A 17,631-nucleotide genomic window follows, 5' to 3' on the forward strand; every position below is an offset into this window, starting at 1 on the left:
ACTGGGCAATGGATCACAAAACTTGATCATAAAAATGCTTCTGAAACTCACTTGCAATGTTTACAAAAACTGACCATCTATTTTGCCATTAAGCAAATCTTAAATTTCAAATGACTGAAATAATATAGACTATATTCGCTGACAAGCACTCAACCCAGCTAGAAATCACTAGTAAAAACATAACTAAAACCTCCCTCCCTCCAATGTATGGAGATTAAGAAACATTTCTAAATTACAAAAGGGTCAGTGAGGAAATCATCATAGAAATTACAAAATATTGTGACTTGGTAATGAAAACACTATCAAAACTCGTAGGATGCAGTGATTAGAAAATAACCAGGACTTCACTGGTGGCGCAGTGGATAAGACTCCGTGCTCCCAATGCAGGGGGCCTGGGTTTGATCCCTGGTCAGGGTTCGAACCCTGGGTTCGATCCCTGGTCAGGGTTCGAACCCTGGGTTCGATCCCTGGTCAGGGTTCGAACCCTGGGTTCGATCCCTGGTCAGGGTTCGAACCCTGGGTTCGATCCCTGGTCAGGGAACTAGATCCCACATGCATGCCGTAACTAAGAGTTCACATGCCACAACTAAGGAGCCCGAATGCTGCAACTTAACTCCCAGTGTAACCGAATAAATAAATAAAATAACCTGTGGGACCTCCCTGGTGGTCCAGTGGGTAAGACTCTGCACTCCCAATGCAGGGGGCCCAGGTTCAATCCCTGGTCAAGGAACTAGATCCCACATGCATGCCGCAACTAAGAGTCCGCAGGCCGCAACTAAGACCCAGCACAGCCAAAATAAATAAATAACCATTTTTAAAAAAATGATAAGAGAATGTTATTATCTACTTTATGCTAATACATTCGAAGTTTTAATAGGAACTGCCAAATCACTAGAAAATATATAATTATCCAGAAAAGTTTACTTACGAAGAACATAAAACCAAGCATCAACACTAAAATATGTTCCCACAAAGAAAATCCAGGCCCCCAGATGGCTTTATCACTAAGTTCTACCAAACATTTAGAAAGAAATAATTCCATTGTTAGACAAACTTTCCAAAGAAGGGGAAAATAGAAGATACATTACCACTCCTTTTATAAGGGTAGCATAACTTCAACACCAATATCTGACAAAGACAGTCTGGGAAAGTAAAATTAGAGGTTAATCTCACCCATGAACACAGATACAAGATTCCTACACAAAATACCAGAACAACATAATCCTACATATAAAATGACCAAGTTAGGGATATGCCAGGTTGGTTAACAGCTAATGCTATTCTGGGACCTCCCTGGTGGCGCAGTGGTTAAGAATCCGCCTGCCAACGCAGGGGACACGGGCTCCATCCTTGGTCTGGGAAGATCCCACGTGCCGCGGAGCACCTAAGCCCGTGCGCCACAACTACTGCGCCTGTGCTCTAGAGCCCGCGAGCCACAACTACTGAAGCCCACGTGCCTAGAGCCCGTGCTCTGCAACAAGAGAAGCCACCGCAATGAGAAGCCCGCTCACCGCAACAAGGAGTAGCCCCTGCTGGCGGCAACTAGAGAGAGCCCGCCCATCAATGAAGACCCAAGACAGCCAAAAAACAAAAACAAAAAACACAATGCTATTCTGTAAATGTGGCAAACTATATGTCAATAGACATTATAAACATTTGATAAAATTCAATATTCATTCATGTTCACATCTACTACAATTGTTACCCCCAAACCGGGTTCACCTCTTGATGAGTGTTGAGCCAAAAGACACAACCAAGCCCCAAAGAAGGAAGGATGTATTCCTTGCAGCCAGTAAGGGGAACAGCAGGATCTTTCCCAAGCCAAAAGTGAGGACGTTTTAAGCTAAGGGTACATGCATATTCATGAGGGGGCTTTGGTGGTTGACGGAAGTCACATGGCTCAATGTCAGCATTCCATCCTCCGCCTGGGTGGGGGTCTTAGTTCTTGCAGAACTCAAAAGATGTGTATCAGATTACTACTTACATCCCTGGAGGAAGAACTAGGACTCTGCTTTATCGCCGAACTACCATTTCTTAACGGCTTTTCCTTTGTTCCTGCATTCTCTCACTTCCCTTAAGATCCTTAATTACTGAGACCTGTTCAAGGGCAAGCATTGTGGCCAGGCTTCGATCCCAACACGGCTTCGGCCAAAAATGGCTTTTTCTTATTTAACGTTTTGGCCGTGAACTCAGGACAAGTATGGTTAATAAACAGGTTATGCGGGAGACAAACTTCCACCCACCCCAGGCCACGTTCTTGGAGCACTCTGCACAGGAGAAAGACTCTGTATAGGCGGAAGGCAAAACTGGACATCTCTGACAAGACAACAGGGAGTTCCCTCCCCCGGCGCCCCAGCAGGGAAGCATATCCTAAGAGTACACCTGCTTAGATACGGCTAAGAGCTTCTGTGACTCTGAAGGCTCCATGGAGAAAGCTAAATCAATCACAACTGGAAGAAATCTGCAACATACACATCCGAAAAAAGGCTGCTATTCAACATTTATTTTTTAAAAAACTCCTACAAAGCGGGAATTCCCTGGAGGTCCAGTGGTTAGGACTCCACGCTTCCACTGCTAGGGTTCAATCCCTGGTCCGGGAACTAAGATCCTGCAAGCCGCGCCGTGCAGCAATAAATAAATGTTTAAAAAATAATAATAAATAAAACTCCTACAAAGCAATGAAAAAAATACATGGGGGGAAAATTTTTTCTTGAACAATTAACAAAAAAGAACATCAAATAATGAATAAGCACATGAAAAGATGCCCAACCACAGGCATACTCAGAGAATGGAACACTATTCAGCAGTGAAAATTACACCACAGCGGGGCCGCAGGTTGGATGAATGTGTCAAGGTGTCAACAACACGAAGAGGACAGACACACCCACATCACTCACGCGAAACACACGATATGATACCGTAACATTAAGTTCAAGCCAGGCAAAACCAAACTGTACTGCTGAAAAACGCCTATACAACTGATAAATCGCAAGGAATGGCAGAGAAGTGATCACCTCCCAAAGTGAGCGAGGGGAGAGGGCAAGGGTTGTGACCCGGCACAGGTGGGGGAGGTCTCTGGACACAGCTTTATCCTGTTTCTCTTGTACACGTTATATATATAAAAAAAACTATCAACTATAATAACGGGGCAGTCACTGCGACAGTAGTTGGGGAACGTTTAAACAACTACGGCGCCTCAACATTTTGAAAAACTACTTACTTGGCGCACAAAGCGACACAATTTACCGTTAAGGAAAACAAGCAGAGAAGAAGTCGGACAGACCCACTGATGAGAACGATGCAAGAACACGAGCGTGTGGCAAGAACCCAGAGCGCAGGGTGACCGAACCGGGTGGGTACCCCGACAGGTGAAAGCAAGAAAACCGAGGTGGGCGCTGAGCCCGAGGCGGGCCCCCGACAGCCCGACCCCCCTCCCCCCGTCCGGGCACCTCGCCCGCGGCTCCGACAGGTGCAGGCGGGCGGCTAGGGCTCGCGTCCACCGCGGGGGGGCGGTGAGGAGGGGAACGGGTCCGCGGACTGCGAGGGTCCGAGGGGCGGGAGGGGGGAGGGGAGGGGGCGGGAGGGGGGAGGGGAGGGGACGGGAGCGGGGGAGGAGGGTCCGCTAGGGCCGGCGTCTCGGGTCCCGGGGAGGCGCGGCCCCGAGGGGGAGGCCGGCCCCGCGTCCGCACCGCCGCCCGCCTCACCTCGTCCACCGTGCGGCGCGGGAGGTGCAGCGTCCCTAGCAGCAGCTTGAGCTTCACGGCCGACGAGAGGCCATGGAAACAGAGGCGGATGTTGTCGATAACCGCAGCCGTGAGCAGGGACGCGATGCTGGGCGGCGCCCACAGCTCGTCCGTGGCCCCCAGCTTGTTGTGCAGCCACAGGCCCGTGTCGCTCTCCCGCATGGACGCCATCTTGAGGGGGAAAAAGCCGGCCACCGCCGAGCCGGCATCTTATGAGGACACCTACGCGCCCGCGGCGAGGACCCTCAACATGGCGGCGCCCGCAGGGCGAACGGCGGTGACGTCACCAGAGGAGGCGGGGCCTCGGAGAGACGCTTCGCGGCGGCGCGAGGACCGGCCGTCGGCCGCCGTAACGTAACATGGCGGCGCCCGTGGCCGGATCTCGAGGGCCGCGGAAGATGACGTTTGCAGAGGAGTGGGCTGGCTCGGCCGGCCTACGCCCCCTTCAGCCCTGAAGTGGACGGAATCCCGACGCGGCGGCTGGCGAGAGCCCCCGCCCCTCCACGGACGGCCGCCGGGGGGCGGCCAGGACGCCGGGGTCCCGCGCCGCTGGGAGCGAGGTTGTCGAGGTCAGAAAGACATTTAGGGAAATATTTGCCAAATAGAGTCGGGTGGGGTCCAGTTCTCGTCCGTTCCCTAGACAGCCCGCGTGCGCTGACCACCTGCGACGTGCCCGGCACAGTTCCAGTTGCTGGGGACACAGCGGTGAGCGAGTCGGGCCCAAACCTTCGCCCTTGCGGGGTCGGCGATCCAGAGGAGGCGGGCGAGGGGACCGAGTGACGGGAGTGCCGCATACCCTGCACATCAGGCCTGCAGGCTCCTGGGCGAGCTTTCTCAAGCCTGGCAACCTCTCTGGTCCCCAGTGCTTTGTCCCAAGACAGGACTGAGTGATGACGCCCGCGGCTGACCCGCGTCCTCGGGCTTAGCTGCAGGCGACCTTCTCCAGGTACCGCGGCCCCGCACCTACCGGGTCTGGGCCTGCCCTTTCCAGATGCCAGAACGGGGTGGGGGGGACACCAGCGGTCCGGCCCCCAGGGAGTCAGCCCTGCCTTGGGAGGCGGTTCTTACCAGCCACAGACCCCAGCCAGGCTTGTGCATAATCAAGGACAGCACAGAACTGGGGCTTCAGCCCACAGCGGTGCCCTCTCCCTGGAGGGAGGGAGCTCCTGCCTGGCCAACCCCTTTGTTCACCCCTTTGTTCCCCGCAGGCCGGCTTCCTTGCCTGCGCCCAGAGATCTGTGTCATAGCGCAGAATCGGGCTAGTACCTCTTGTGGATGAGGACAGCAAACTTGGAGGTGCTCCCAAGCTTGTTGGCAGACCGAGAGGGGTGGGGACTGGTGTACCAGGCGTGGCCGGGGCCCTTTTCCGAGGAGGGCACGCTGCCCCTCAAGTGAAAAGAAGTCGCATGCAGTGAGCAGGAGGAAGGGTGCCCCAGACAGGGGGCAGCTCGTGGTGCAGGGGGGGCCCCCAGCCCGGCCTCCTGGTTCCTCCCGTCCCAGCCGCTATGTTTCTTCCTCTGCTCCCTCCCGCCCACAGCTTGGACCCGAACCTCATCATCTCCGTACCTGTGTACGAGCCCCCCTTCAGATTCCCCTCTGCCAGCAGAGCCACAGCGCCCCGGCCTTTGCACTTCATCCAGACCTGTGAGGGGAGAGGGTCAGGGAGCACCCAGTGCCTCACCCGTCTTCAGGTACCTGGGCGGTGGAGAGGTCAGCAGTCCAGACCCTTCCCGTCAAGCCTGCTGTCCTCCGAGATTGGAGTGAGGCCCGACGCTGCTTTTATTCTACTTGAGTCGGTTTTTCTTCCTTCCGCCAGCAATCCCGAAGCCCAGCACTATGTGTTGAAACTGTGTCCTGATGTGTGTGTCAGACATAAAGTACTGTTACGTGTATGTTGGTGTCTTTGGTGGACAGGTGCGATTGTGCTGATCTTGTATCCACATTTTAGCTTTCCATCCCCCTAGGATGAAACCCTCACCTTGCTTCCAGTTGCCCCACCCTATGGACAGTCTACAGTGAGGACCCTCCTACAAGGCCCTCTCAGACTACATGTAAGAGTCTGGGAGGTGCATGCCCCAGAGTCGGGGTGTTGGCCAGAGGTCACCAGGTAGTGTTAAAGAGGGCTGCTAAAAGTTCTCTAGGCGGACTGTGCTGGTTCACTTCCCACAGTTGACACAGGCTTGCGAGAGCCAATTGCTAAATTTTCAGGAATTTTATAAGCTTGTCATTAAACACTGCCATTGTTAAAAATGTAACTTCAGGGCTTCCCTGGTGGTGCAGTGGTTGAGAATCCGCCTGCCAGTGCAGGGGACACGGGTTCAAGCCCTGGTCCGGGAAGATCCCACATGCCGCAGAGCAACTAAGCCCGTGTGCCACAACTACTGAGCCTGTGCTCTAGAGCCCGTGAGCCACAACTACTGAAGCCTGTGCACCTACAGCCCGTGCTCCGCAACAAGAGAAGCCACCACAGTGAGAAGCCCGTGCACCACAACGAAGAGTAGCCCCCGCTTGCCGCAACTAGAGAAAGCCCACGCGCAGCAACAAAGACCCAATGCAGCCAAAAATAAATAAATAAAATAAATTTTTTAAAAAATGTAACTTCATTGTATTGTATTCATTCACTATTACCCATTTCTGTCTGTTGTAACTGACTGGGATGGTAGAGGTCTGTATAACGTTGTACACTGCGCTTCTCATCGAACCCCACTTTCACAGATAACACACTGGCAGCTTGAACGCAGCAAAGGTGGGAGTACTTACACCACGGATATTGGCAAATGCCACAGATCAGGGCTTGATTGTCTAGACTTAAAGTGATAGAGAGAATGCTAACAATGAAGATTAAACTTAAAAGTATGTTGTGTCCGTAGTCATTACATTGTAAATAGCACACACACGATGTATAAACATATTCTGTAACCTAATTTCTTTCCTCAGTGGAGTACATGTCCAGTGAACCCAAACATCTTTAGTTTTTCTCTTAATGAAAAGCAAAAGTAGCAAAACTTAGGCTTGTTTAGCAGTTAATGTTCCAGTGTCTTATTTGGGAATGACCTGGGTACTCGAGGAATTCCTGCTGTGAATGGAAGATATTACCTATCAATATGTCATGTCAGTAAACAAAGGATGTTGTAGCCATCAGTCGCTACAGCCGCATCCCGGACGGTGAGCCACGAGGGAGCTCAGGATGGAGACAGGACGCCACCATCAAACCGTCAGCCGCTGCATCTGCCCCGCCCCACACAGGGCACCCGGAGGAAACTCAGGCTGCCAAAGCACGGGATACTGGCCCCAGATGGCTACGATGCGTAGCAAAGGAATGATGTCATTAACGGTGATCCTTTGAAGCTCCGACTACCTGGTCTTTGTTACAAAATACCCTTTGCATCCTGGCCCCTCCCTCACCTCTTCAGAGCAGTCTCTCTGCGTTATCTGAGATGCTGTGTCCTGGACTTAAGTCCTCAGTTTTGTCCACCAAATAAAACAACTCAACTTTTAGGTTGTGCTTTTTTTTTTTTTCAGTCTACACCATCTAACTTAATTTAGCAGTTCCAAGTTACTAAAAACCTGGAGGAACCATTTTAAGAAGACAGTCCTAGAACATAATTACTCCTAAAGAGTTCATCTAAAAACTCTTACCTCATATACACTTAATTTACTTAAAAGTTTTGACTTGGCCTCTGTGCACCAGTGCCAAATCAAATCTTGGAGGTAGAGTTTTGGGTGAAGTAGAAAAGAATGGCTTTATTGCTTTGCCAGGCAAAGGGGGACACAGGGGCTCATGCCCCTCAAAACTGTCCCAACCCGGCAGGATTTGGTGAGTTTTATAGCAATGGTTCAAAGGCAGGTTGCTGATAAGGATCTGAGTGTGTGCAGGGCCTGTGCTCCTTTAATCTGGCCTCAGGTGGTCTCTTGATGAGCTTCTCTGGAATGAAGAATGCTAACATCTTCCATTTGTTGGGGGTTTTAGTTCTGTAAAGAGCTCAATGATATTGTTATGTGCATCCCTTGAGGGGGAACCAGGACCCTGCCCCAAGGCTGCACCATTGTTTCTTGGCCACTCCTCCCTTATTTCTGCATCCCCTCCCTTCCCTGATTAGCAGCTGTTCAAATCTGCCCCTTGGGACTCAGGGAAGGTCATGGAGGCTGGAGTCTGATCTCTACAAACAAGAAACGGGGGACAAAGAAAGATTTGCATGCCCAGGAGTCTCACAGGGTCCCGCTCTGTTTCAGTTTTATCATATCAAGTTATTTTTCTTGCTGACAAGTTTTGTAACAGGAATAATCAGATCTTAATTTGACTTGTAGTAAAGCTAAGTACAATAAAAGTATTACACTTAATGCTGATGAGTCTAAAGACATGTCTGTATTAATTAAACCAAACTTGTTTTCATTCATTAAAAATTAATCCTAGATGATATGATCCTGAAATTCATTTAGGTTAGTCTTATATTTCTGAGTATCTACATAAGCACTTAATTTCCCTTAAGCCAATTAAATAGAGCTCTTTTACAAATTAGTTTTGGCAATACCACACATCTACAAAACACACGTGCATAGATACATACAAACAGAGACCCTGCACTTCTGAAACCAAGCAGAACCCTGTGGGGCTCCTGGGCATGAAAGCCTTTCTGTGTCCCCCATTTCTTGTTTGTAGGAAATAGACTTCAGCCTCCACCACCTTCCCTGAGTCCTAAAAGGCAGGTCCAAACAGTTGCTAATCAGGGAAGGGAGGGGATGCAGAGACAAGGGAGGAGCTGCCGAGAAACAATAGTGCAGCCTTGGGGCAGGGTCCTGCACCACAACTACTGAGCTTGTGTGCCTCAACTAAAGAGCCTTTGTGCCACAAAGTACAGAGCCCAGGTGCTCTGGAACCCGTGTGCCACAACTAGAGAGAAGCCCACCCACTGCAACGAAAGATCCTGCGTGCTGCAACCAAGACCCAATGCAGCCAAAAATAAGAAAATAAAAATAAATAAATAAGGGACTTCCCTGCTGTCCAGCGGGTGGGACTCCGCGCTCCCAATGCAGGGGGCCCGGGTTCGATCCCTGATCAGGGAACTCGATCCTGCATGCATGCAGCAACTAAGAGTTCACGTGCCGCAGCTAAATAGTCCGCATGCCGCAGCTGAAGAGCCCGTGTGCCGCAACTAAGACTGGGCACAGCCAAAATAAATAAATAAATAAATATATATTTTTAAATAATAAATAAATCTTAAAAAAATAAAATGAAATGAATAATACCGATTTCCATGTATGGTCATATGGCCTACCACTTTATTTTTTTTATTATTATTATTTTTTTTTTTTTGCGATACACGGGCCTCTCACTGTTGTGGGCTCTCCCGTTGTGGAGCACAGGCTCCGGACACGCAGGCCCAGTGGCCATGGCTCACAGGCCCAGCCGCTCCGCGGCATGTGGGATCTTCCCGGACCGGGGCACGAACCCGTGTTCCCTGCATCGGCAGGTGGACTCTCAACCACTGTGCCACCAGGGAAGCCCTGGCCTACCACTTTATTTTTAATTTTTGAAACATGACCATAAATCTTTATGAAAAATTATAACAAGGTCTTCATTTCATTTACTTTTAGCTATGTCATAAATACCAGAAGAGAAACTGGATGGTTTGTGAGGAAAGAGAAAACGTTTTCCATAAAGCAAATTTAGAAATCCTTCCCTTTTGGCTCCGTTTTCTGATCCCCCTTCACTGTGTTGAAGAGGGATCAAGTTCTTCCAGGTTTTTGCTTAGGTGGGTGGTTTCCAGACCGACCGGCCTCTCCAGGTCCAGGTGGTTCCTGCACAGCGCTTTCCGGTCACTAGATCTATGACTTGTCCCACCTTGAAAATGGTCTCAGCCTGTTCACGCTCCACGTGCTTTGTTCGCGGGACAGGTAGAGCTCTGAGGAGCACAATACCCCCACGGTGCACTGCTGGAGAGCATCGTGGGCAAAGGAGGTTTTTCGCTTATTAAGATACTGGTCCTCTGGATAAAATCCTTTTGGAGATTCAGCTCAAATGTCTTATGTAATCAAGAACGCTCTCCTTCAGCAACCTCTAATAAACAGGGATCCAGAACCAGCCTGGTCACTCTCACTTCAGCAGTTGTTTGCGTTGCTGTCCCATGACAGCACTTGGCATGGACAGATGAACGAGCTATTGACATTATGTGGCTTTGGTCACCTGGAGGGCTCCCACATGGCAGCCCATCACTTTAAATATTTAATCTAAACATACTGGACAAAATATGAAACAAAGGTTTTCAGGCAGTAGACGACAGGCACTGCAGGACAGTGATCCTTGGGAGAAGGGAAACAGCAAGGTGAGTTCCGTGGTTGGCCAGCCTGCCCCTGGAGGAACGTCCCAGGCTGCAGGACACGGAGGAAGAACCCAAATACAGCTGGCTATGCCCGTGGCTTGAAGAGACAGAGTTCAGCATCCGGGGAGCCCAAGGTGACTAGAACTTTTCGGGCAGAGTTGCAGAGGGAAAAGGCACAGCTCTGGGGCTCTGCAGTGTGTCCCCTCCAGTTCTCAGCACGTACAGAAGTGCCCCGAGGCTGGGAAAGACCCTGGAACAGGGAAAGTGGAACAATCCTCAGAGTTCACACGGGCCAGAAAGAGGTTCCCAATGGCCGCGGGGCACTGAGTAGAGCGCGCAGAAAGCTGCTGCTTAGTATTAAGGTCAAACTGGCTCAGACTAAGGGGTTTTCGGAGCCCACCTAACGAAGCCTGAAAGGAAGACCAAAAGGATCAAATTATTTCCAAGTAACTAACTGCATGCCAGAACAAAGCTCAAAACCATATAAAGAAGAAAGAAATCCCAATGACCCAACACTGTAAAAATTACAATATCTGGCATCCGATAAAATTACCATAAACATAAAGGAGCAGGAAAATACAACTCATAATAAAGGGGAAAAAAATCAATCAATTGGAACAGAACCAGAAATGAGACAGATAATAGAATCAGGAGACAAGGGCATTAAAGTTTATTATAACTATGTGAAATATCCAGGAAGGTAGGAGAAAGATTAAAAGATGTTAAGTAGGGCTATAAAAGACCTCAAATGAAAATACATGTCCAGGGACTTCCCTGGTGGCGCAGTGGTTAAGAGTCCACCTGCCAATGCAGGGGACACGGGTTTGAGCCCTGTCCGTGAAGATCCCACATGCCAAGGGGCAACCCCGTGCGCCACAACTACTGAGCCTGCGCTCCAGAGCCCGCGTGCCACAACTACTGAAGCCCACGTGCCACAACTACTGAGCCTGCGCTCTAGGGCCCGCAAGCTACAACTACTAAGCCCGAGCACCATAACTACTGAAGCCCACACGCCTAGAAACCCTGCTCCACAGCAAGAGAAGCCACTGCAATGAGAAACCCGAGCACCGCAACGAAGAGTGGCCCCCGCTCGCCACAATTAGAGAAAGCCCGCGTGCAGCGACGAAGACCCGAAGCAGCCAAAATAGAAAATACATGTCCATACAAAGACTTGTATGTGGGTACCCACAGCAGCTTTATTTGTAGTAGCCAAATACTGGAAGTTACCCAAATGTCTATCAACGAGTGAGTGCGCAACAAATTGTGGTTTTTCCACACAGTGGAGCACTACTCACCAATAAAAAGAACGCACTATCGATGCACCCAACGACATAGACAAATCTCAAAATAATTTTACTAATTTAAGGAAGACAGACAAAAAATGGAATATATTGTATGATTCCACTTACATAAAATTGTAGAAAATGCAAGCTAGCAACAGAAAGCGGATTGGTGGTTATCTTGGGGGGAGGTGCCAGTGAGAGGCAGGAGGGGAGATTGCAAAGAGAGATGAGGGTGTTTGGGTGGCAGTGGGTATGTTCCTTATCTTCATGGTGGTAATGGCATCACACGTGCATGCTGACCTTCAAAATGAAACAGTTGTTTTACCAGCAAAAATGGGTTTACTCGGGAAATAGCAGAGAATTGTGACTTGGGACAAGCATGCTATACAAAGGCCAAAGGCAAGTCTAACAAAGGAGAGGAACATTATTTTACAGAGAAAAAGGAGGATGTTGGGAGGGGTTGTTTTGAACCAAAGTCCATTGGAGAAAAGTGAGAGTTCAGAGTGGTTCTGGATTCTGGCTGAGTTTCTGGGGAAGTGGATTTCTTGTAGGAGATGCCCTGTACATCTTTTCCTGTGGGGACCTGTAATTGATGATTCTTCCTGTGACCAACTTTGAGTGGTACTGCATGAGAGCTCCCCCTTCTGGCCTCCTGACTCCATTTCAGTGAGGTTTCCCTTTATTAATTTTCACATGTATACATCAAAATCGATCTAATTGTGTATTGCATGTCAGTCACACCTGAATGAACCTATGAAAGAGTGACAAAATAAATTTAATAATACTTTCAGCCTCCTACCAGATCCTTTGGGTATTTTGTCCAGAGCACTTTAACTCTATTAACCCCTCCCTGATTTATATGTTGCCACATATTTTAATTCTATCTTTTTATTATTGTTTAGTGGAGTCATGGCCTCTTTATACTGTATTTACCCCCAGATCTTCCTCTTACTTTGCCCCCGAGTGAGTTCCAGATCTTCTGTCTAGGAGCTCTTTATCTCAGCCTGAACTACATCCTTTAGAATTTCCTTCCTAAGGACATTCTGTCTCTGAGTAAACATGTGTTTATTTTGTCTCATTCTTTGTTTAAAAATATAAGTAATCTTTTTTTTTAAGTAAATACATACAGAAATGTGCAGAAATCATAAATATACAGTTGAACTTCCACAAAGTAAGCACACTGTGTCTCCAACATCTGAAGCAAGAACCAGAGGATGACGCACGCCTTGGCATCACCCCTGCACCCCTCCCAGTACAGTCCTTTTAACGTGCTTGTATTTGTTGAGGAGTTTTGCATCGATGCTCGTGAGGACTGTTGGTCTGCAGTGCTTCTCCGGCCTTGGTATCAGGTAACGCTGGCTTTATGGAATGAGTTAGGAAATATTTCATACTCTTCAATTTTTTGGAAAAGTTGGAGAAGGATTGGTGTTAATACTTCTTTAAATGTTTGCTGGAATTCACCAGTGAAGCCATCAGATCCAGGGATTTTCTTTGTTGGGAGAGTTTTGATTATTGATTCAATCTCCTCACTAGTTATGGGTCTATTCGGAATTCCTATTTCCTCATGGTTTCATCTTAGTAGGTTTTGTGCTTCTAGGAGTTTGTCCATTTCATCTAGGTTATCCAATTTGTTGGTGTACAGTTGCTCACTCTCTTGTAATCCTTTTATTTCTGTTGAATTGGTAGTGATGCCTCCACTTTCATGTATGATTTTAGTGAACTGAGTCTCTTCTCTCTTTTTCTTAGTCCGTCTGGCTAACGGTTTGTCAATTTTGTTGGTATTTTCAAAGAACCAACTTTTTGTTTCTTTGATTTTTCTCTATTGTTTTTCTATTCTCTATTTCATTTCTCTCCACCCTAATCTACCCTTTATTTCTTTACTTCTGCTAGTTTTTTGTTTTGTTTTGTTTTGTTTTGGCTGTGCCTCGCGGCGTGTGGGATCTTATTCCCCAACTAGGGATCGAACCCGTGCCCTCGGCAGTGAAACTGCAAAGTCCTAACCACTGGACCACCAGGGAATTCCCTCCTTCTGCTAGTTTTAGGTTTAGTTTGTTCTTGTTTTTCTAGCTCCTTAAGTTGTAAAATTAGGTTGTTGATTTGAGATCTTTTTAAAAAATGTATTTATAGCTCTAATTTCCCCTTTATCGCCGCTTCCATGGTGTCCCATAAGTTTTGGTATGTTTTGTTTTTGTTTCCATTCCTCTCCAAGTAATTTCTAAGTTCCCTTTTGATGTCTTCTTTGATCCTTTGGTTCTGTAATGCTCCACTTTTCCTTCTGTTATTGATTTCCAGCATCATCCTGCTGTGGTCAGAGAATGTACTTTTTATGGTATCCAGCTTTGAAAATCTACTGAAGGGAATTCCCTGGTGGTCCAGCGGTTGGGATTCTGTGCTCTCGCTGCCGAGGGCTCGGGTTCAATATCTGTTCAGGGAACTAAAATCCCGCAGGCCACACAGTGCGGCCAAAAGAAAAAAAACTGTTGAGACTTAATCAGTGACTTAATATACGGTCTCTCCTGGAAAGCGTCCCATGTGCACCTGAGAAGGATGTGTGTACTGTTGTCACTGGGTGGAGTGTCCTGGGCATGACTGTTAGATCTGGTTGCTTTACTGTGTTGCTTAGGTCCTCTGTTTCCTTACTTATCTTCTGTCTGGTTGTTCTATCCAATATTATGAGTGGGGTATTGAAGTCTCCAATTGTTATTGTAGAACTGTGTTTCTCTCTTTAATTCCATGAGTTTTTGCTTCATGTATTTTCATGGTCTGTCATTAGGTGTGTAAACATTTATGTTTGTCATATCTTTTTGCCGTATCAAGCCTTTTATTAACGTGGAATGTCCTTCTTTGTCTCTTGTAAACTTTTTCGATTTAAAGTCTATTTTGCCTGAGAGCAGTTTAGCCACCCCTGCTCTCTTTGGGTTTTTCTTTGCAGGGAATACCCTGTTTCATCCTTTCACTTTCAATCTATCTGTGTCTTTGGATTTAAGCGAGCCTCTTGCAGGCAGCATAGAGGTAGGTCATGTGTTTCTATCCGTTCTGCTTGGGTTTTCCAAGGCTTAAGAGGAGGGTGCTTCCTGCTACAGATCATTTGAATTTTCTTCTGCCAGTTGCCACGAGAATCGTCAGGAGTCCAGAACCATTTCCAGATAGTTTCCTTGTCTCCACTTTCCTGGCGTATCCCGGAGCACCTCCGTGCCGGAGCCAGCTCTTGTGTTACAACCCTTCTTCCCTTCACCCTCAGTATCAAGACAGCCCACTGCCAGGCCTGCAGGCCAGGAGAGGAGGCCTGGGCTTACTTCTGGTGTCCCCTCCCTGCTGAACGAGTGGTGTGTGTGCATCAGACTCACTCTGGACCTAAACCGCTAACCCCGGAGCCACGAAGCTCAGACTCTCATGCCTCTTCTGCCAGCTCTGTTTGCTGGCAGGGCTTGGGCAGAGTTAACCTGATGACCTCTGCCCCTTGAACCCACCCCCGCCAGTCCCTCCCCACCTCCTCCGGGGTCATTGGCAACTCCCCTGGGCTCCACCTCCCTTGGCGAGGGAGGTAGGTGGAAGGGGGAGGTGAGGGTTGGCAGGGAAGAGGTGAGGCAACCTGACTGCTGAGCGTTGGGGGCAGTGGGCAGATCTGCTCTGGACAGGGGAGAAGGTCCCTGAGAGGCCGTCCTGGGCAGAGCCCACAGCAAGCACGAGCAGCCTCTTCCCAGTGTCTGATGAGACGCCCCTGGACCCCCACCTCTGCCCCACAGTGGTGGCGGCCGGGGAGAGTCTGGAGGGGATGAGGGCTCTGGGGCGTCAAAGGGGCTCATGCCCAGAGCGTCCTGGTGTCATTGTGCAGGCCACGTTCATGCTGACTTCTGTGCTTCAATCTCCAGCTGGACAGCGGCTCGGAACCCAGGCCCCACAAGGCATTCACCCTGCACCCTTTCACTTGCCCACCCCGAGGGCTGCTCCTTTCCCCAGCTGCCCACACGGCCCTCCTCCCACTTCCTGCCCCCTTCGTCCCATCCGGTCCAAGCCCTGGACAAGCAGCTCCTCCCAGGCCTGGGCTGCACAGCCAGCGCCTCTCTGCCTGCGTAGGCCCGTCTCCTGCTCACCTGGGCCCGCGCTCACGCAGTCACACTTCCTGCGCATCTTCTGAGCACCCGGGAGGGAGGGCCTGGCCTTCTGGCGAGAAGATACAGGCCGGGGCTCCTCAACTGCTGCTCCGTCCACAGTCTGGGCTGGATCATCCTTTGTGGGGTCGTCCTGCTTTGCAGGATGCTCAGCGGCACCCTTGACGTCTACCCAGTGGGTTCAGTAGCACCTCTCCTCCCAGCTGCAACCATCCAAAATGCCTCCAGATGCCAAGTATCCCTGAGGGCAAAACTGCCCCCCACCCCCAAGAGCTCTGGATACAAGGAAGGATCAACGTACTTAATAAATTACATAGTGAGTCAGGTGAGAGTGTAAGGAAAAGGAAAAATGTAGGATGGGGTAAGAGGCACTGGAGAGGATGGGATGTTGTTATGGACTGTTACCCCCCCCCCCCAATTAATGTGTCGAAGCCTTAATCCCCAAGGTGGCTGTATTTGGAGATGTGGCCCCTAAGGAAGAAAACAGGCTAAACGAGGTCAGTGGGGTGGGGCCCTGATCTGATAGGATTAGTGTCCTTTTAGGAAGAGACACCAGAGGCTTGCTCCCTGGATGTCTCTCCTCTGTTTTCTCTATAGTACACAGGATGGGTGGGCTGGCTCTCACAGAGAAGGAAATACTTGAGCAGAGCCTCAAGGGAGAGAGGAAGAAGGCTGTGGCATCCTTGGAAACAGGTGGGCCCAGCTCGAGGAAAGGCCCTGGGGCAGGAGCAGCAGAGTGTCCCCAGCGGCCTGGCAAGGAGGTTATGTGGCTGGCATGGCGTGGGCAGGTAAGGGGTGAGAGGGAAGGTTGGCAGGCAGACAGCCTCCCAGCCACATCAGGGCTTGGACTGTCACTGTGGTGAGACGGGATCCATGGAGGGCTGTGAGCAGAGAGGGGACAGCGTCTGATGATGATTGAAAAGGTCCCTCTGTCACAGCAGCACTATTCACAACAGCAAAAGCATGGAAGCACCCACACGTGAATGGAAACAAAATGTGGTCCATACACACAGTGGGATATTATCCAGCCTTAAAAAGGAAGGGAATGTGGTCCATACACACAGTGGAATATTATCCAGCCTTAAAAAGGAAGGGAATGTGGTCCATACACACAGTGGAATATTATCCAGCCTTAAAAAGGAAGGGAATGTGGTCCATACACACAGTGGAATATTATCCAGCCTTAAAAAGGAAGGGAATGTGGTCCATACACACAGTGGGATATTATTCAGCCTTAAAAAGGAAGGGGATGTGGTCCATACACACAGTGGAATATTATCCAGCCTTAAAAAGGAAGGGGATGTGGTCCATACACGCAGTGGAATATTATTCAGCCTTAAAAAGGAAGGGGATCTCGACACCTGCTAAAGTGTGGGTGAACCTCGAGGACATTCTGCTCAGTGAAACAAGCCAGTCACAAAAGCACAAAATACTGGGCATTTCCACTTATATGAGGTCCCTGGAGGAGTCACATACACAGAGACAGAAAGTAGATGGTGGGTGCTAGGCGCTGGGGGAGAGAGGAATTAGTGTTTAATGAGGACAGAGTTTCAGTGTGGGAAGATGAAGAAATTCTGCTCCTGGGTGGTGGTGATGGCCGCACAATATGGTGAATACCGTGAACCATACTTAATGCCACTGAACTGTACCCCTAAAAATAGTTAAGATGGTAAATTTTATGTTATATTGATTTTACCACAATTTAAAAAAGAAAATAAGAAAGGTCCCTCTGGCTGTCTCAGGGCAACTGGACCACAAGGAGGTGAGCTACACAGAGATGGTGAGAGGGCTCAAGAGTCCAGGTGAAGGGCTTCCCTGGTGGCGCAGTGGTTAAGCATCCGCCTGCCAATGCAGGGGACGCGGGTTCAAGCCCTGGTCAGGGAACTAAGATCCCACATGCCACAGGGCAACTAAGCCCGTGGGGCAACTGAAGAGCCCGCGTGCCACAACTAAAGAGCCTGCACACCACAACTGGAGAGGCTGTGCCCAGCAACTAGAGAAGCCTGCATGCCGCGACGAAGATCCCGCTTGCTGCAACTAAGACCTGATGCAGCCAAAAATAAATAAATAAAATATTAAAAAAAAATAAGAGTCCAGGTGAGGGGCAGTGTGGACCAGGGGCCTGCAGCCTGGCTCGGAGAATGATTCTGGTGGCTCTGAGAGTGGAGTGCAC

General features: G+C 49.3%; 1 protein-coding gene across 3 annotated transcripts in view; it reads right to left on the reverse strand.

The window, feature by feature from the left end:
- Positions 1 to 17,631, reverse strand: part of NELFA (negative elongation factor complex member A) — a 42,944-nt gene that overhangs the window by 19,854 nt on the left and 5,459 nt on the right. Inside the window, exon 1 of one of the 3 annotated variants that reach the window (XM_060298878.2) lies at positions 3,705 to 3,831. The exons of 1 other annotated variant lie outside the window; for it this stretch is intronic. Coding sequence is in view for 1 of the 2 variants with exons in the window: in XM_030876700.3 (XP_030732560.1) it covers positions 3,705 to 3,914 (210 nt within the window). In the remaining variant the exon portion in view is untranslated. Of the gene's footprint in view, positions 1 to 3,704; positions 4,018 to 17,631 lie in introns of those variants that run through there. One more of the 3 variants, XM_030876700.3, reaches the window with a different exon arrangement.

Source organism: Globicephala melas, chromosome 5, assembly GCF_963455315.2.
Source record: "Globicephala melas chromosome 5, mGloMel1.2, whole genome shotgun sequence".
NCBI lineage: Eukaryota > Metazoa > Chordata > Mammalia > Artiodactyla > Delphinidae > Globicephala > Globicephala melas.